At 42.2% G+C, this 19,918-nt stretch overlaps 1 protein-coding gene across 1 annotated transcript; it reads left to right on the forward strand.

Moving 5' to 3' along the window:
• The first annotated feature begins 308 nt into the window (after positions 1–308).
• MCOLN2 (mucolipin TRP cation channel 2) lies at positions 309–17,290 on the forward strand. Its single transcript, XM_077182712.1, has 14 exons — positions 309–415; positions 3,702–3,861; positions 5,550–5,723; positions 5,849–5,993; positions 6,524–6,611; positions 6,742–6,838; positions 7,301–7,400; positions 8,488–8,603; positions 9,690–9,839; positions 11,133–11,234; positions 11,350–11,472; positions 13,922–14,128; positions 15,255–15,370; positions 16,613–17,290. Exons 2-14 carry the CDS (start codon positions 3,706–3,708, stop codon positions 16,647–16,649), a joined length of 1,611 nt encoding a protein of 536 aa, XP_077038827.1. The 5' UTR covers positions 309–415; positions 3,702–3,705; the 3' UTR covers positions 16,650–17,290.
• The last annotated feature ends 2,628 nt before the right edge of the window (positions 17,291–19,918 follow it).

Consider the following 19,918-nt stretch of genomic DNA (forward strand, 5'->3'; position numbering starts at 1 on the left):
GCCGGGGCAGCGGGGCCGGGCAGGGCACGTGTGCGGCGGGCTGGCTCCCTCCTCCGCCGGGCCCATAAAGGCGGCGCGGCCGGCGGGGCAGGAGCAGGGCCCGGGCTGCTCCGCCGCAGTCCTGCCCCGGCCGGGCAGCGGCCGAACCCCGCGGCCCATGGAGATCCCCCTCAAGTCCCTCCCCGGCGGGCGGGCCGCCGCCAGCGGGTGAGGGAAGCGGGCCGGGCTGGGCGCGGTGCCGAGCCCTCGGGTCAGCCCGCCCGGCGGGCAGCGGGCTCAGGGCGCTCCTTCGCCAGCGGCTGGGGCTGGGGCCGGGCCGGGCTATCCCAGGCTAGCGCCGGGGCACGGGGACGGCGGGAGCCGCTCGGGAGGCACAGGGGGGCAGCGGGCGCGGGTGCCTCGGGCTGAGCACAAGGTAGGGAGGCAGGTAGGTAGGTAGGTGGGTGGGTGAGTAAGTGGGTGCTGCTGCTGCTGCCGGGACGCTGCCCGCAGCTCCGTGCCTGCCCCGGCTGCGGCCGCTCCGCCCGCGGCTGCCGGGCCGGTTTAGCCGGGCAGTGACGGTGGGAGCCCCGCACGGCAGCGCTTTCCCCTCCGTTTCTGAGAGGGCAGTGACGGTGTGAGCCCCGCACGGGAGCGCTTTCCCCTCCGCTTCTGAAAGGGCAGTGACGGTGTGAGCCCCGCACGGGAGCGCTTTCCCCTCCGTTTCTGAGAGGGCAGTGACGGTGTGAGCCCCGCACGGGAGCGCTTTCCCCTCCGCTTCTGAGAAGAGCGAAGCGGTGCCGTCCTCTGGCAGCGTGCTGAGCTTAGTACAGATGGGGAAGGTGAAGTTGGCGTTGCCCAGGCTGACATGTGGAACTCAATGATGGCTTTTTTTCCGTTTTTTTTTCTCCTTCTTGCCCCCTTAGGACCGCAGGGTTCTCGTTAATAGCTCTCCAAGATACAGAGCTCAAGCAGATAAATGTTGCTGATACGGAGCTCTGATGGACACTGTTAGTGTCGCTGCTCTAGTGAGTTACTCATTAAAGAAAGTGACTGCGCTCACTTCCTAAGCGCATTTTAGCTCTTGATTCAATGGTGCTTTTTCTGCTGGGTGTACACGTGTATTTCATGAGTAGGTAGCTGTAAATTGTAGTACTTACTGTTGAAACCTCTTTCTTGAGTGGAATGTTGAGCTCTAAAATGCCTCGCTACAATCCAGCTGAACCTCAGACTGTCCTACCAGCTACAGCAGTGCGGTGTTGGTTACAGCAGTGCAGCTGCTAGAGCTGAGCCAGTACCAGTTATGAGACACATGACCCTGGATGTACACCTCAGCATGCATTATACAGTTAGTCTTCATTCACAAAAAAAATTTGAATGTGTCAGTGCTTCACAAAACACGCTATGGAAACCCATTGAGTGGTGTTAATTACACTACTGTGTCAGGATTTAATTGCTTCATTGCTCTGTCCTGAGCTGGGTACTTTGTTTCAATTAGTTTAGATTATTAGGCTAATGACCATGTGGTAGAATGAGATGGTTTGTTTTAAATATGGTAAATCAGTGGTAATCTCTTGGAGCTTTTAAACTTCTTCAGTGCTTTGGTTGAAGGTTCTAGTTCTGCTGATTTAATGTGGTCTATTTGGATGTAGTTTTTAATCTAGCCTAGAAATGAATTAATTCAAAACCAGTTGATCTTTTTCACCTGTTGCCCTGTTACCTGTTTCACCTGTTTAAAAATGAATTCTTAAATACTACACCAGAGAATGCCTCTTTTTTTAATTGGAAGACAAAGTCCAACAGTGATATAAACTTGAATCTTTGATCTCTCTTAAGCAAAAAAAAAAATGTGCTGCTTTCTTTGACAAATTTCCTGCTCATAATTTCTACAGTTAATTGATAAAGGGAGCTAAAGACATCAATGAAAATAATCCCTACACACAAGTGAGAGTTCTGTAAAGGTGAAAGTGCTGTTATTAGTCAACATCAAGTTTTTGGAATATCTGTAGGGTCTTGACACATCTTTGGAGTAAGCATTATGTTTTTCATGCTATGTATTTGAATATTTTTTTAAAAAAAGTTTATTATAAAGTTTGCTGTTTGATTTGTGAGGATTTTGGCCTATGTTTTTTTTTTTTTTTTTTATTTTTAAAGATTTGTCACTTCTGATATGCTTTTACTGGAAGATTAGGGAAGGATTTTGCTGAAGCCTTGGCGTGGTTCTTATGTCATACCTTCATGCTTTAAAATGTGGCCAGATTTGGCTTAACCCTGTTCTGTTTCCTCTTTCCTTCCCACCTGGTGCTGTCAGTTTGGGTTAGCTCTTGTTCACTGTGTGCCCACACAAGCACTGCTGCCTGTGGGAGAGGCTGGTACAGGAGCAGGGATGTCTTTGGGTGTCAGTCAGGACTGAAGCATCTTTGTACCTTGATCAGTGCTCACAGCCGGAACTATCGCATCCTCTTCTGTCAGGTGTGTTTACATCTTTCAAAGTTTTTGTATCTTAGACCTTACTGAAGCTAGTCCAGTATGTTTTTATTATAAATTTAAATAGGGATGCTGCCCACAGTTTCTTTTTCTTGGAAACTTCTCATGTTTTTCCTGCTTCAACAACCAAAATCATCCCGCCTCTCATCATCTTCATGAAAGATTGATTTAAGGCTGTGTAGGAAAGATAGCTCTTGAGCTTTTAATATTAAAATAGATTTTTTTTGTTGTTTTCACTTCCTCTTCTGAGGAAACCCCATAGTGTCAGCCTTACTCTGCTTCTTTATCTGAAATTTCTCTTCTTGTGGGACAGCTGGTTCTAGCAAATCAAATGTGCTTTGTGATCTACAGTTTGACCTTAAATATCTCTGGACTTCAGACAGGTGAGGACACAAAAGCAAAAATGAAAAAGTATTCCAAGTATCTGAAAACTTGGAATCAATGCTTTTGGTTTTGAGCCTCAGACAAAATGTTATCCTTTGTAAAATTCAGAACTTTGGGACCAATATTCTGAATGGTAAATGGGACTGATAACCAGCTGCTGTCAGATATGATCCTGTTAACATGTAAAGAGAGAAAAAAAATTTACAAGTTGTGTTCTGGTCTGTGTGTGAAGTAGGAAAGTTCCAAAAGTTTACGGCACTGGAAAACAGGGTTAAAATGATCAGGAGATGGGTAAAGTTTTTTCAGTGTCCCAGTCAGTTGAAAAGGAGAAACCTAAGGTGATTTAAAACACAACAACAGTCCTTTGTACTTGGTCCTCTGATTTTTACATGTCCAGGTATTTAAATAAATAAATGCCTTTGAATTTAGCCCTTGAAGCTGCATGTTCATAACAGAAGGGTGTGTAAAGCTCTGGTTTAATCTTTAAGACCCCATTTTCTTCTGCTAGAATGTGGATTATTCAGACAAACATGTTAACAGTGGTCCCTCTTTGTTTCAAATACATTTTAAAGAGAGTACTAGCAAGTCTACATTTCTTTCTATTACAGACCCTCTCATTTAATGGCTATTAATTATTTGTCTAAATGGTGTGTTTTAATGATCAGATGTGTTTGAATGCTTTTCAATGATGTGATGACAGGAAAATATTTTTGCATTTCCATAAGATAACCCAAAAAACTATTTTGGTCCTTTTATGTCATGTGGTGATCTGAGGTGATACTGCAATGAGGAAATTGTCTGCCAAAATAGTCTGTTGGTTTCTAATTAATTAATTTTTTTTTTTGTGGCAGAAATATGATGACTCAGTCAGACTTGGATCTAAAAGAGACGGCTTTGAAAGAGGATTTGAAGTTTTACTTCATGAACCCGTGTGAAAAATACAGAGCAAGACATCAGATACCATGGAAATTGGCTTTGCAGATTTTGAAGATACTTATGGTTACAACACAGGTGAGCCTCTGGTTTTACTCTTAGAGTAGCAAGAGAGGCAGGTCTGTGCTTCTGGGCCTTTGCTATCCTGGGTACTTGTTACTGGCTTGAACCTCCCACTTCAGTCCATAAAGGAAAAATACTATGAAAGGTGTTTCTAGAGGAAAGAATAACATAAATTATAAAAGCCTCCTGGAGTTTTTTAGGGCAGTCATTACTTTAAAGTACTTTTTAGGGCAGGAATTTGCTTTAAAGTATTATGTCAAAATATTGCCATTTTTGACATACTTTAAAGCAAATTACTCTTGCCACTAAATTCAGCACTGTGTTCAGGCTTGTTGTCACAGTACTGCTTTTTTTTCCATTCTTAGATTACAGTTTCATTGGACTATTTCAAAAGTGATATTTCCTGATATCTAATCAGGAAATTAAGGTGTCTGCGTTCAATGTGAAGATGCTCTGGTTTCTGAAGATGATGGGATGGCTGGGCTGCAGGAACTGGACATTCCTCTTCCTTCTGTAATCAAATAATGCATTTAAAAAGTCTTGTACTGTTTGAGATACTACATGGAGGCAAAGAAGAGGGTGTTTGTAAACTGCACTGGTATCACAGTGCAGTTACAGTCCTCTAACCTTGGTTATGTTACAGTCCTCTAACAATGACTGCATGTGGAGGGAAGAAAAATGGGACACACATATAAGTAGAAATTACTTTTTCTGAACCTTTGAAATGCAAGACTGACATCTGACAGTTTGCAAGAACAGCTAAATATACAGGCTGGGTTGTTCCTTTTCCTTCAAAGACAGGACAGTAGACTTTGCATGTGAATGATGACACAAAATACAACTTTACAGGTCTCTGGAAAGATTCAGTACTGCCACCTGTCCTAACCTACTGACTTCCATTTTTGGGGGTATCACTGAACATGTAATTTTTCTGTCTGCTGCCCCAGTCTCCCACTGTCCTTTGTGAGCAGAAGGGGTGCTCTGCTGCTTGGGTTTCAAAGGCCACAAGATTTTTCTGGACTGCTGCTTGAGACTTTTCTTGTCAGCCCTTGGTTTTGCTCAGATGTCAGGCTTGGGGATATCCTCCTGCTACTGTGCCTATGAAGAAGCTCTTGTGGAAAACCAAGCAGCTCCTAGGCTCTGTTTGTTTTTCTCAGTGGTGGAAATGGGACCATCCAAATGGCAGGGGAGCACAAGTCTTCAGTAGTAACTCTGCAGTTTGCTGTTCCTGCTTGTTACAGCCTCCTTAAGCAGCACCTGGGTCAGGCAAGTGAGGCTTTTTACTGCTCTAATCCTGTGCCTTGCCAGGGCTAGGAAAGGAGCAGGAATTTGTCCGTAGCAAAGCAGAGCCTTTCAGGAGTAGCAGGTATGCTGTTAAGTTAGCTTGTGTGCCATTTGTATCCTCCACAGAGGTTTTTGCAAATCCCAGCTGGAGTTGTTTGTCCATGAAGTGTAAAAGCTGCAAGTGATGGAGCTGTCTGTTTGGTTGCTGCAGTGAGTCTGTTTCAGTCACCCTGCATGAGATAACCTTGGCTTTGGAATCTTGTGCCATTGGTTAAAGGGTGCTCTGCTCCTGCCAGAGTTACAGCAAAAGGCACCTGTCTGGTTTGTGTTTATTGTAATTTAAAGCTGTTTTCAAAAATGCTGGTGCTTGACCGCTGTTCAAAATTCAAATCCATTTCTTTTTTTTTTCCTCTTGTCAGCTTGTTTTTTTTGGTTTGAGTAACCAGCTGGTGGTCTCATTCAAAGAGGAAAACACTGTTGCTTTCAAACACCTATTCCTGAAAGGCTATTCTGGAACTGATGAAGATGACTACAGCTGCAGTATATATACTCAACAGGATGCTTATGATAGCATTTTTTATGTTATTAATCAGGTAGGTGTGAGTTTTAATTTAAAAACCTGTATTGATACATATAACTTTGAGGTTTCAGTTCGCTTTCTAATGCAAAAAAAGATTACTTTCTCGAACTTCTACTTCTGTTTTTGTTTTTAAACTAGTACAGGAACTTAAAGAACATATCCCTGGGGACACTTGGTTACGAACATGAAGAATCAGGTCTAAAAATCTGTAAACAGCAGTACAAGAGAGGCACCATGCTTCCTTCCAATGATACACTGAGCATAGATGTTTCTACTGAAACAGGTACAGTGCTGTTGTACTTAAAATGTCTTGCTGTGGAGTACTTGAATTCTTGTTCTAAAGCTTAAAACAAATAGATTTTGTGTGGCCATCACAGGAACATCACCATGCTTCTTGCCTATTTCCCTCTTGGCTTTTAGCACCTGTCTAGAAAAGACAGCTGTGATTGTAGGAGGCTCTCTTCAACCACCTGAAATCCTTGTAGTTGATGCTGAGGTGGTGCTTTGTTGTTCCTTTTCTTAAACACACCAGTTCCCCTCTGTGCAGGAGGTTCAAATAGGGAATTCTGGATGCTGGGCAGTCTGTACCTTCCATGGCTGGGTCCCCTTACTGCCTCTCAGAGACGAGTCCTGGCTGCTCACAAGTTGGTACACAAACCTGCTTCTGACCCCATTAGCTGGGCCTCTGAATAGGTTTGCTCAAAATTCATGTTTTGCCTGATTAGGACTTGCTATACACACTGATCATCTCAGTTTAATGCCACTTTCAATGTGAAGTTTTGATGCTAACATATTTTCCTCTTGTCTTTCCAGAATGTATCCTTTTAAAGCCAAAGGAACTAACTGGTGAGAAGGCAGAACTGAAGCTGAACTCTTCTTTTTTCAGTCTTGAATTTTACAGGTAAAGCGATGCGGTTTTTAAAATTATTCCAACTTGTTCTTTCATATTAATATGGTGGATTCTGATTTGTGCAGTTTGTGTATATCTCTGTGATATTTAAATATCTTTGTGCACTTTTTCAAATCTGCAGGCTTATACAGGTTGAAATCTCCTTCAAGCTGAAAGGCATTGCTCTTCAGACAATCCATGCTCGTGAATTGCCTGACTGCTATGCATTTCAGAACACTGTAAGTGAAAATGGGCTGTGGCACTTCCATCCCTGCACATGTGAGGAGAGCTCAGGCTGGGGTGTAGGTGTCATCCTCACATCTGGCCTGCAGGAGAAGCACAGCTGAGCATGTGCTGGCCCTCACCCCTCCTTCCCAAAGGCTGCTGAAATGGTGCTGCCATGGGACAATGTTGCTTTGTAACATATTCCAGCTGGTAACCTCATAACCTGAGAGAGGGATAGGGAATTGTTCTTCACCTAAAGACTAAGGGTGAAGTTTGGCCTCTTGGAATACAGCTCTGTAAGCAATACATGTCATCTACTCAAATTATGCCTACGCCATCATTTATGGTGGCAACTTTCTTAAAGCCTATCTGATCAACAGTATTAAAGCATGCTGTGTCCAAGGAACTTAGCAGGATTAATTTTTCTGGAATGCAATCTTGCTGTTCCTGTTTCTGATGTAGCTCTGTATTTTCAGATAACTTTCAATAATAGAGCCCACAGTGGAAAAATCAAGGTCTATTTTGATAGTGACACTGACATTCAGGAGTGCAAAGACTGGCACATATTTAACTCAGGTAAGTGTGGTGCATGTGTGTTTGCAGAACAGCACTTGGGGGTCTCCCTTTGCTTTCCCTGGTCTGTAGCAGTCTGTCCAGCCTGTTCATCTCCCTGACCATAAAACAATGCAACTTGCCTATTCCTCTTGCTAGTCAAGAGCTAGGATATAATCCCTTTTGTTGAGGGTGTTGTGAGATGACACGATCCCCTCTCCATGCCAGTGTGTATTGGCAGTGAGCTCCACCTGCAAGGAGGGTGAATGTTTCTTCCACAGATTTTAATTGGTGTGCTGCTCTGAGATGACTCAATTTAACCCACTAACACTGGATACATTTCCAACTGAAGCCTCCAACCGGTTTCAATTTTGTTTTCTTCTAACTGATTGAAGCATACTATTTCTGAAAGTTTGTTTTTCGTGTTGGCTTTTTTTTTTTGCCACTGCTGGTAGATGAAATGATGTGTATGAACAAAGGCTGGCATCTGCCATGTATTTCCAGTGTTAAGGCTTGGTCTGACAGCTCAGGAATGTGCACTAAAGGGCCCTTAAAGAAACAGCAGCTGTGACAGACTGTGCAACTGCTTCTCCCATGTGGTGACTTGCTGTAAAGGACTGATGGAACAATATTTTGTAGTGTGCTATATAGTATCTTGATTAATAAATGTGTCAAGTGGCCTGCCCTTTGCCTTCTCTGATAATGCTGTGTTGTACAGATATTAAAGTGGTAATTTATAGAATATTCTGAATAACCTCAAAGTGCCTTGGCTTGCATCTCTGTCCAGTAATTTCTTGTGGCTGTCTTTCAACTACCTGTTCCTGAGTTCTTTCTTTTGTGTCTAATTACCAGTTGAGGGAGCATGCATATTTCAGTAATAAAGGTGAGCTGAAGGGCTATTGCAACAATTAAAATTGAGTGTTGGCCTCTTTCATAGAGTTAAAAATGTATGTTATGGAAAAGATAGGGACTATTGATGTGAGGAAGCAAAGGGCCCATCTACTTATGGGGCGAGAGTATTTGAGCATGAATTGTTGCAAAATGTCACATTACTTGCATTAAAAGAGATGTGGAAAGACTCACCTTACTTTATTGCCTTGTCTCTTTACAGTTCTCCAGAAAAACACTCAGTATATTCTAGTCTTTGATGGATTTGTCATATTAAGTTGCTTGGCTTCTCTCATCCTCTGCACACGATCCATCGTTCTTGCCTGGAGGCTGCAGAGGGTGAGCACAGTGCCCATGGCCTTAATGCTTGTTTGGTCTCTGCCTTCTCTGCTGCTGGTCTTGTGGGGGGTACCACTTGAACATGGGGTATTAAAGTGACAAAATCTGTTGTCCCCCTTACTGTTATCTCTAGGAAGGATGTGTAGATATCTTGGTGGACAATTGCTAACTGTGAATGGATTTTACTTCTGTTTGCGTGGTGCTGTAATTTGAAGTATTTTGTTGTATCTCTCCATGGGCAAAAGAAGCATACTTTTTTCCCCTCTTTCCCCCAGAATTTTAGACAAAATGATTCTGAGTCTTTGTGCTGCAAACAGGCAATGTGTCCTGCACCTCCAAACCACAAATCTTTCTTCCCTGGCTTCAGAGTAGAATTCCCATTGTGGTCTAGTTATAAATTAATGCCTTAGTGAATATACCTCAAAGCCAGCTCTAACAGAAAAAATGTAAAGCACAGCACATAATCTAACTCTGGCTGGGTTTTTTTTTGTAAGCATGTGGCTCATGAGAGTTAGAAGAGTCCATGGTAGGTAGCATATGAAAACACAAATACTTGTATATGTAGCTCAATATATCCTTTTTGTAGCTTGGAAACAAGACCAAGAGTCAAGAGAACATGATTCAACAGAGGCATTGTCAAACTGCTCTCAGGAACAGGCACTTCACATTTATTCCTGAGTAAAAAGAGCAAGTGAAAGCAGATGGGCTGTGCTGGGCAGGGGTGATATTGTTTGCTCTATTGGAAATGAGAACTCTTGCCCTGTAGTTGCATTTGAGTTCTTTTTCACTTCTTTAGTTGGGTGCCCTGCTGTGTTAGAAGTAGATAGAACCTATGGTAAAGGGGTGAACAGGCCGTGGTTAGGTTGGTGGGAATGGGTTTTGAAATCAGGTGATCTCTGGAAAGTTCATTTTCACTGGCTAAATCCATCTTAAGTTTTTCCTATTTATTTCTCTTGCCATTGAGAATGAGCTTTAAGCTACTATTCCAGTGAATACTATAGGAAAATGGGTTGTGTGGAACTTGAACATTGCCATGTTTTTCATCCAAGGTGACCTGTAACTAAAGATCTAAATGCTTGTCAACAGAGATTTGTGAATTTCTTCCTGGAGAAACACAAGCGCCGTGTGTGCTATGCTGACCGCCTGGAGTTCCTGAACGGGTGGTATGTCCTGGTAATTATCAGTGATGTCATGACAATCATTGGGTCAATCCTAAAAATGGAAATAAAAGCCAAGGTAAGATTTTCATACTTCAGCTAAATACGAATCTTGCTACAACCATGTGTAATGCGCTTTAATCTGTTTGCTTATTTCAGTCCGTTTCCTAGTTTATCTAATAACTACCTTTAGTCACTCTTCCCCAAAGTCTTTCAGTAAGACCATGTAGGCCATTTAAACATCTTATTTCCACAGTTCTAAGACCCCTAATCCCTGGTATGGGACCTGTGGGTAGACAGTTCCTAACAGAAAGACCCAACAATTAGAGTTGTTTGTTCTGTAAGAAGTAGCACATACAGGACTGGGAAGCCACGAGTCCTCCCCTTGAATGACACAGGGCTCTTGATGGCTTGTGGGACTGGACACACAGCTGTCACAGCTTGCTTTCCTGGCAAGCATTGGCACAGACAGTGTGTGACCTGCTCATCCTTGACCTCCCTGCCTGGGCTTGCTGAAATCAATGTGTTTTGTCCAGCTGGCAAGAGGATTTTGGGGTTGGTTTTGTGGGTTTTTTTTTTTTTTTTGTTTGGTTTTTTTTTTTTTAAATCTCTAATAGATGTGTGTCAACAATTCATGTGTTCACAAAACTTTGTGTTCTGGGAAAAACAGAGTAGGTGGTGTGCTGCTCCATGTGTACTGAGGCTCAAAAGGCAGATCCCAAAGTGGCCTTCAGAGGAAGCGCTTGGGAATCACTGGCTGTAGGTTGAGGTGGGGATTGAGGGTAGGAAAACTTGAGCTAGATGGCTCTCTTGTGCTTACTGCAACCAGTTCCAGCCTTCTAAAGTAAAGTGCAAGTAGATTTGGTTGTAGTAAAAACAATGCTCAGGTTCTGATCTGCTGGCAGAGAACCTGTTCAGAGATGTAAATGCATGTAAGCATGGAAAGAGCTGTAGTCCCAAGGGTCACTTTCATGTAAATGATGGCTCATGTTTTTTAAATAGTGAATGAGACCTTCTTTGCCCAACAGCAAATAGTAACCTTCTTTTTAAACAAAAATTTTGAGTTATCCAATCTAATTTTGAAACTGTGTTGTAGCCAAACTAAGGGCTTTTTTTTCTTCCAGACTTTGCACTTCATGTAAAATTTCAAGAATATCAGCATACGTGTACCTTCATTTACAGCACTGTTGTGTTTGAATGATCTCAGTAAATAACTGAAGTTCACATTGATCTGATTTTGTGATGTAGCAACAGGCTTTCAGTATTAGGCTGCCCTACTTTGTTTGTTTGAACTGCTGGAACTTGAATAGCTGTCAAGCTGGCATATCTACTGCTTTGTAACTTGACCATCTGCTCTGTTTGGATCCCTCAGAACCTCACAAGTTATGATGTCTGCAGCATTTTACTTGGAACATCAACTCTGTTTGTCTGGGTTGGAGTCATCCGATACCTGGGATATTTTCAAACCTACAATGTAAGGAGAGAATGAAATTTCTAACAATTAAAGCATATATATATGCTTTTTTTCCAGATCTCTCTCTAATTTTTTTTGCTTTTTCCCCTCTTCTTTGTTCCACTCTGACTTGTAGGTGCTCATTTTGACTATGCAGGCATCATTGCCGAAGGTGCTGCGGTTTTGCTGTTGTGCTGGGATGATCTATCTTGGCTATACTTTCTGTGGCTGGATTGTCCTGGGACCTTATCATGAAAAGGTACATCAGCAGTATCCCTCCTTTTGTGGTGTAATGATGGGAATATCTGTGTGTGTGTGTGTGTATAGCTCCTAGCCAAACCAACAGAAATGTGTCTTAAATGGAAATGTCTATTTAAAAGCTGTAATGTGAACATGGGAGTGTTTCTCATTCCCTCTGTACTTCCTTCTACCTGCTTCTTGTAACAAAATAACTATTTTTGCTTTTACTGCGTGCCCCAAGTCAGCGTGCTCTCCAGCACCAGGCTGGTTTGGTGAGGGGATGGTTTGCCCAGGCCATGGGCATTGGTCTGTCTCTTCTGCCCTCTTCTGGCAATCCCACTTCAGCTGGGTTAAAGAGGCACTAAATAATTCGCTGGAACTTTTTTTTTTTTAATCTCCTTGGCTCTGGCCTTGTTTTTCCAAATCTTTCCCGTGCCATGTAACTTCAGCTCCTAAATTGTGACTCATAAAGGAATGGATGAATGCTTGTCTTGTTTGCTTTGCTTCCTGCGTGGGGGCGTGCTGTGGGTTTGTTTGTTTGTTTTCTTAAGGCTCGTATCAAAGTGTGTGCCTGGTATGTCTTGTCTGAAACCTGAGTGCAGGAGTAAGGCTTTGTATATTCTCAAACACAAGCCAAAACAACCCTAAAGCTTGTTGCTTTTCCTCTTGGCAGATGCTCTGTGTGACAGTTTGAACAGAGGCAGAATCCTGTCGTGGCAAATTCTAAATGTCTGTTAATGACTAACAAATGTCTGATTCCTCATTCTGGATCTCTGGGTGCACACAGTGTGTGTGTAACAGGGCCATGCTGCAGTGCTTTTCCAGCTTGCTCTGCCCCCAGAGCTTGCATTGCTCTAGTTTACTGTAATTCCCCCTTTGGGCAATGCAGGTGTTCAGTCTGCACGTTCTCAGCTGATGGCTATACATTTCCCTGGGGGATGCTGGATGCAGAGGGATCTTTTGCCACACCAGAGGTTCATTGTTTATAATGTTATAAGGCACAGCATAATTACTGTTGTAACCTCCCTGCAACAAGTACTTTATCTGAGCTAAAGGAAGGACAGTCAACAACATGCTTATCATGCTTATCTATGAAAATGTTACCTCCTCCCTAAATATCATGTATCAATGTCAAGGAAAGCAGCTGGAGCTGTGGAGGATTCCCGTTCCTGCCAGTTCCCCAGTGTCCCACAGGAAGGCAATGTGGCACTGTCCAAGGCAGGCCAGCCCAGGGCTGCTTTCCCGGGGCTCTCCAGCCACTGAGCCCTCCTGGAAGAGATGGGAAGGGTCTTCCCCGATGTGCAGAAACACTGGAGAGCTCCTTATGCTCAAAAATGTAGAAATACACCCTCTATTACAGTCAGAGAGAGGGAGTGGGTGTCCTGCGTTTTGTGCTATGTCAGCCCAGGGGCTTCCAGGTGAGCAGTCCTTAGCAGTGTCCCTGTGTCAGTGCATCAAAACTTGAGCTGCTCAAAAATTACCTGTGCCATGCCTCCTTTCTTCCTGGATAATGTACTACTGAGTTGAACAATGGCTTTAAAATTCAATTAAAAAATAATACTAGAGTAAGCCATAGGTATGAACCAGACCTGCTGTTCCTGTGCACCAATATATTCTCCTTACAAGCATATACCACTTGACATCTTGTTTTCATTGTGGGGCCACAATTGTGTCAGTTCATTGATAATGCACAATGTTTTAATGTGGCTATTAATTCATATTGTCCAATAAATTATAGTTAAGAAATCCAGTTATTTGGAAAGGCAGAGCAAAATGGGAAGTGGGTTTACCTGGTAGCTTCAGGACACATTCCAGTTTGGGGAAATGGAGTTTGGAGTTTAAGAGACTGTCCTTGAAATTAAGCCATGGTTTTTGTACAGGGTATGCTCCAGTAGCTTCATAATAAAGCTATAGCTTGTACTTAGAGCTCATAGAGGTCTTTCTGAGTGACAGATTGTTAATTCAGTTTGGACCATTTGAGTTCTGAAGGCTATGTGCTGACTCTAGCCCCTGCACACAGTATTGATTTATTACCCATACTCCAGTAATGCTGCAGAGCTGGGAAGCCAGAGAATGTGGGTGTGTTCCCAGCATACTACCACTAATTTACTGTATAGGTTCTGTGAAATCACTTCTGCTGTGCTTTGGGAAATGGAATGATACTTTTCTGCAGGTCCAAAATTGCCTATAATTCAGCAGCTTTCTGTGGTGGTCAGTTATTGACTGTTCTGCCTGTTGAACACTGCAAGTTTTATTTCTTGATAATAAATTTTCTTATGTCTGATCTCAACATATCATGCTTAGTCAAGATGATAATTCTACTATTCTAATGTATATTTTTGCCTGAATGGAAAGTGTGGTAGCATTTAATTGTCTGAGTTGGCTTTTTTATCTGCTTTGAGTAAAACTCAGTCTTTGAGTCTTGATTGATTTTCACATTCTGCTAATAATTTGTACTCATTTTCTAGTTTGAAGATCTGAACACAGTGGCTGAATGTCTGTTTTCTTTGGTCAATGGTGATGATATGTTTGCAACATTTGCTCAAATCCAACAGAAGAGTTCCCTGGTGTGGATGTTCAGCCGATTGTATCTGTACTCCTTCATCAGTCTGTTTATATACATGATCCTCAGCCTTTTTATTGCACTCATTACTGACTCCTATGACACCATAAAGGTAAAGCATTTGTTTTCTGTTACACTTCCATTCAGTTTTGCATTCATTCTTGTTAATCACTCAACACCATACCATCTACAATTGCTTCTGATGTGTGATGAGATTATTAAAATATTTTCCTTTAGTCTGTGGCAAAGGGTGGCTGGGTTTACTGACATCTCAGAGATGGGCTTTTGGCAGGAGTTTGGAAAGGTTCAAGCAGATAACTCTAAAGTCTGGACATTTAGGTGTCCAGGCCTCCTTAATGTACTGCTTAGAAATGTGTGGTTAAAAGGAAATGTTTTCTGAGAGGTGCACTACTTCTCGTTCAAGTTAAAATTGTGCCATCCATTTCCAGTATGGACTGTCTGAAAGTGAACCTCAGTTTTCAGTAATTGCCTTCTGTTCTGACCTCAAGTGCTCTCTGCCCTCTGTGCTGCTGGTAGCTTCAGTGGCCAGTGGGAAGGGAATGTGGATCCCACCCTTCAGCCCTCATCTCTTTCTTGTCTTGGTGTCACAGGCCAGCAAAATAAGGCTGATCTGACACGAACTACAACTTCCAGACCAAGCAAGAGATTTACTTTTGAAGAGCCTCAAAATATAGTTTAATTGTCTGTGCTTCTTGGTTTACTGGGTGGTCTGATCGGCAAAATGGTGTTGTACTGACTTGTCCCTCTGAGCATTTTTCACAGCTCAACTGGGAGCTGTTTCAGTATGCTGAACTTGTTTTTTCATAGCATTTCTTCAGCATGGCAATATTGAATTGTCACACTGGAACCCTTCAAATTCAGAATTAAAGGTTTTAGGGAAAAGGAGCCCAGGGCACTTGCAGTGAGCACAGCATCTCACTGTGAACGAGGGAGAATCAATACCATTATGGCCTGAGATCACTTGCTTGGCCTTATGGGCAGCAAACAAAACATAAGAACCACTGAACAATGTGAATTTTCTGTCACTTACACTGTTGGTGGAACAAAGCAAGCTATGTAGTGTTTCTAGGATGGGAATGGATTCTTTCCTTCCTACAGACATATTGAATTATTGAACCAAATAATCTGGTTTAACTGTCACACTCTAGAGGAAATTTTAGAATGTTTCATGACCAGTAACTTCTCACGTGTTGTAATTGAAATGCTTTTTCTTTCAGAAATACCAAGAGAGTGGTTTTCCAGCAACAGATTTACATGAATTTCTAAAGGACCATAGCAGTGCTGGCTACAGAAAAGACAGAACTTCTTTTCCACTCATCTGCTGCTGCAGGAGGTCAGTAGGGTGTTTTTAATGAGTGTTTTCCTGAGAAGCACAACAGTTAGCTTCTCACTGCAAAATACTGCTTCACGAATGCTGGAGTATCCAGAATTCAGCCTGGTAATATTTGGGTGCTGCTGTTCCTCCTGCACTTTACTTCATGTTAGATCTTTAGTCGGCTGATGATGCAAAGGCAGCAGTTCTGAGCTTAAACATGTTTTAACTGTTGTACTCTTATGAAAACTGCTATGCAGGAGCTGATGAGAGGGCTGAGGAGTGCAGCATGAAACTGCCAAGGGTTCTGGAGCAAACCAAGTTTTTGCTTCAAGCTGTTTCTAAAAAGCTTTGCTACTAAGCTTGGAGTAGTAGCAGAAAAGTGAGAGGCTGATTCAGCCACGGGTGCTTAATCCCAAAACTATGCAGTGTCAGAGGCACACTGTTTGAATACCATCTGCCAGAATATTGGAAACACACTGGTAAATGTCTTCTTGTAGGCATTGTGGCAGGGGTCCTTTTCAAGGTGGTGGTGAGAGACAAATGTCTCATCTGGTGCTTGCTGGTCTGCTTTGAGTTCTGTTTCTGAGGCAGCATAACACACCTCTGAAGCCCTGTTAGAGACAGGAGGGACCTTGTCACTGTCCCTAGACAGTCCAGGATAATCCATTCGTGTGCACAGAATGGTTGTGGGCTCTGTGCAAGGAAGACAGGCTATGGGAGAATGAGCAGACCAAAATGTGAACGCTTAATCACAACTGGTGTGACAAATCTCCTTTTAGCAGTAGGATTGTTGTCTAATTATATACTGATGCTTTTGTGAAATGCAATTTTATACTTTTGGTGTACCCTGGCAGAAAGGGACACATAGCCACAAAAGGAACATGTGAGGTGATGATGATGGGCAGGGATCCCAGTGGCTGCTGGGGGCACATGCAAACCAACTAATTAACAAGAATTCTGGCTTCAGGTTTCACCTGCAAGTCACTGTGCAGAGTAAGAGATTTGTGTGCTTGAGCACAATAAGCATACACCATAATATGCTGTGCAGTACTGAGGGCACAAGCCTGGAGTGAAAATGGAGTGAAAATCTTGAGCTTTTGCTACTGTGGGAGGTTTTGCATTGTTGTCCAGTGCAGGAGTTAGAGTTGTATGTGGAAATGGGAGAGCAGAGAACAGAAGGCTCAAATCTGAGCTCATATGGGTAGATGCTTCCTATTGCATTTCTTGCTGATTGGAGAATTGTGAATTTTTTCTTTGCAGACAACAGAGTGATGACAGCTTGATACTTATTAATTGATTGCTGCACATTGAAATTCACTACTGATATATGCAAAGAAAGCATTGTGGTATGGAGAAGGATAATTCTCCAAATTGCAGTGGAACCTGCCACCTGGATCTGTCTCATGAACAGCTTGTTTTAGTTAATTCAGGTTTTGGGGGGAGAAAGCTATTGGTGTGACAGCAGCTGGCTGACCAACAGGAGACCCAGAAGCTGTGTCTGGAGGAGAGCAGTGAAGAATTCTGTATTCTTGCCTCAAGTTCTGTCATGTTAGAGAAGACTGATCCTTGAGCATTGTCTGTGGAAGCTCTGTTTGCTAATGACATTGAGGAGGAAGGAAAATGGCCTTGAATCAACTGTTGTTAATAAGAAAAAGAATTATACAAAAATAATTTTTAAAAAAGAATCCTGTATTTAAAAGTATTAAATAAAAAGAAGTAATGAGGGGAGGAGTTTATCACTTAACTTGATGCATTCAACCTGTCATTTCTACTTGGCACATTTGATTTATTTGAATTAAATTTATGTAAAACAAGCTGCACAAAAGTGGAAAGTAACTGTTGTTTTCCCTCTTGTATATAATTTTACCACAAACCACTTATAGGTCACAGTCTTTTCTTTAACAGCTTTACTATAAAGCAGTTTGTTATCCTTTTATCTTTTTTGGCTGTCTTTTCTATTATACCCACAATATTGATTTATACTCTGTCCAAATTCAACTTACTGCTTTAGTTATAGTTAAATACTTCTTTACAGGGTTGGAAGCTTTTGTGATAAGCATTATCTGAAGGCTGCTGGAAAGATTTTTTTCTTTTTTTTTTCTTTTTTTTTTTTTTTGGTATTATTATACTGTTTATATTTATTATTATTATACTATATTATTTGGTAGTATGATACTGTTGTATTGTCATAATCCAGAGGACAAATTCAGTCAAAAACAGTGCCATGGAATTTTACTTCTATTTCAAGCACATGTTAATTGGAAGGAAATATGTAGCAAATGAGCCTTGCAGTTGGCTTGTTCAGGTGACTTTGCAGCTGTCTTTGGGATGGGCAGACTGTACTTTCCTCTTTCCCCTTTAAAAACTTTATTTAATGAGAACAGAGGACTTTGGGGAACTTCAAAGCACTTCCAGGATAGTAGTGCATAAGTGTTAACCAGGTATTTCTGGAAACTTCCAGGGATGCTGACAGTTCCTGGGGTGGGTGTGCTATTATATGAGATGCTCCACTTGTGTCTCTGCACTATTTGCTCTCTAAAAAAGCCACTTTTTAGTAGGTGATGTCAGTGTGTTGGCTTGGACTCAGTCTTGCTCTTAACTACTAATGGTGCTCTCTGCGGGTTCTGGCTTGTCAGTGTTTCAAATGGCAAAGGAAATTCAAAATGCTGCCCTGATATGAGTGAGATGAGTGGCAGCTTTTTTCCCTTTCTTTTGTTTATTTTTATCTCCTGCCTAGTGTTTACATTTGTAACAATTATACTTTTATTGTTGTTGTTGAAAGTGAATGCCATTGCTTTGGCTGCAGCTAGGTGTGTAGAACAGATTTTTTTGGTGTCAGGATTTTGATGCATCCAGGTTCTGCATATTTTAATGCTTCTTTGCTGAAATGTATTTGGACAGTGAATCTTCTTCCCATCCCAGCTGTGCAATGTGTTGCTGTGGCCTAATCTCACTACAGCTTCTGGCTATAACTGAAATTGCTACCAATAACCAAGACACTGTGCTCTTAGCAAAGATTGTCTGTAACTGTCTTTTCATAAATTGTGTGATCTAGAACAGAGCGTTACTGTCTTCCACTGATGACAGAAGAGTCAACTTTTCTCCTGGTGTTTATTTGCAGAACTTGTTTGGGGCAATGTTAGTATTTTGGTGTGTGCTCTGGGGCCCTGGATAACCCAAAAACTCTTCTGCAGACTGCAGGAGGGTCAGCATTAACTGGCTGCCAAGGTCCCTCTCCCTCTTACAATGTGCAGTCTACTTGGTGATGGACAAGATGCTGATGTTTTCTGAATTTGCAGCTATTTTACTGGTTAGCTTTCTGCAGTGCCTCTTTCTAAATCAAACATGTTAAATCCATCATGTCTGAAAATGAACTGAATTTTCCTTACTGCTGTGCCCTCTGCCAGTACTTACAGGAATCTTGGGTTAGAGACTGGAACCCAGCAGAAGCAGATAGTAAAGCAAGTGTGTGGGCAGAGGCTGGTGCCTCTTCCCTGGAGCAGCTGAGGTGCCTCCCATGCCCCTGACACCGAGCCAAGGTGCTGGAGCTGTGGCTCTTCACTCAACCTCCAGCTCTTTCTTCATGTGACCTGCCAAAACCACTGCTCACATAAATACTTGTTTGTGAGAGAACCCCGAGGGAATGAGGAAAAGCATTATCAACAAAAGAAATGCAAAGAATACTTAATAATTCTTAACTGTTTTTAAGACTTAATTTCTGTAATGGAATCATAAGGCTTTCTTGTCCAGTATTGATTTTTTAAAATTATTTCAATCATATGAAATGCTTGCTAGCTAGACTGCTGCTTCAGCTCCACCATATTAGAGCAGGTCACTAATGTGCTGTAGAAACCACTTTTTATCTTCACCATCTGGTGTTCTGTTTTTTTTCCTCTTGAAAAAGAAGATAAGACACACTTGCTGGAGGCTATTACTGCCTCTCTGTTCCACAGAGGTGAAACTTAACAGGAAATCTGGCATATGTTGACTCTGAATTCTGCACATTAATACAGATTTTGAACACAGTTGCTGGCTAATAGGTGGTCCCACTCCAGCTGCTGAGGAGGTAATGCCCAGTAATGGAAGCAGAACTGGAACATAAACTTTTGCAAAGTGCTCTGAAAAGGGATGTTGCCTTTCATAGTCTTTTTCTTTGGGAATAGAAAACTTTTGCTAATTGCTTGTAGGACTTAACAAAAGGAGGATAGAAATGGATGAGACAATGAGAAGCTTGATGAGACGTGGACAGGAAGGAAGAGAAGAAAATTTCCTGAACCATTGTCAAGGTGAGCATTCAAGTGAGGAGAACAGGATCAGTAAAATTTTGGGCCCTTATTCCGAGGTGGTTTTTTTTTTGGTTTTTTTTTTTGTTTTTTTTTTCTCTCTGAGAAGTGGGACAGAGATCCTCTGCTGAGATTTTGTTTAGACAGTTCAGCTCTGAGCAGACCTGTGCCTAGGTCTGCACTATGTGGGCATATGCCTGGCCTCAGCTCAGTAAGTGATTGAGGTGGGTAGCAATGGGTCAGATCTGCTTGATCACAGGCTTCAGATAAATGCGATTTTTGT

The sequence above is a fragment of the Agelaius phoeniceus genome, chromosome 8 (genome assembly GCF_051311805.1).
Source record: "Agelaius phoeniceus isolate bAgePho1 chromosome 8, bAgePho1.hap1, whole genome shotgun sequence".
Taxonomy (NCBI): domain Eukaryota; kingdom Metazoa; phylum Chordata; class Aves; order Passeriformes; family Icteridae; genus Agelaius; species Agelaius phoeniceus.

Bases quoted from the DNA above. Each gene is read 5' to 3' on its own strand.
- MCOLN2 (XM_077182712.1), top strand. From the start codon at position 3,706: ATGATGACTCAGTCAGACTTGGATCTAAAAGAGACGGCTTTGAAAGAG. The intron at 3,862-5,549 runs GTGAGCCTCTGG...TCCTCTTGTCAG, and splicing joins TACTTATGGTTACAACACAG to CTTGTTTTTTTTGGTTTGAG. The intron at 7,401-8,487 runs GTAAGTGTGGTG...GTCTCTTTACAG, and splicing joins CTGGCACATATTTAACTCAG to TTCTCCAGAAAAACACTCAG.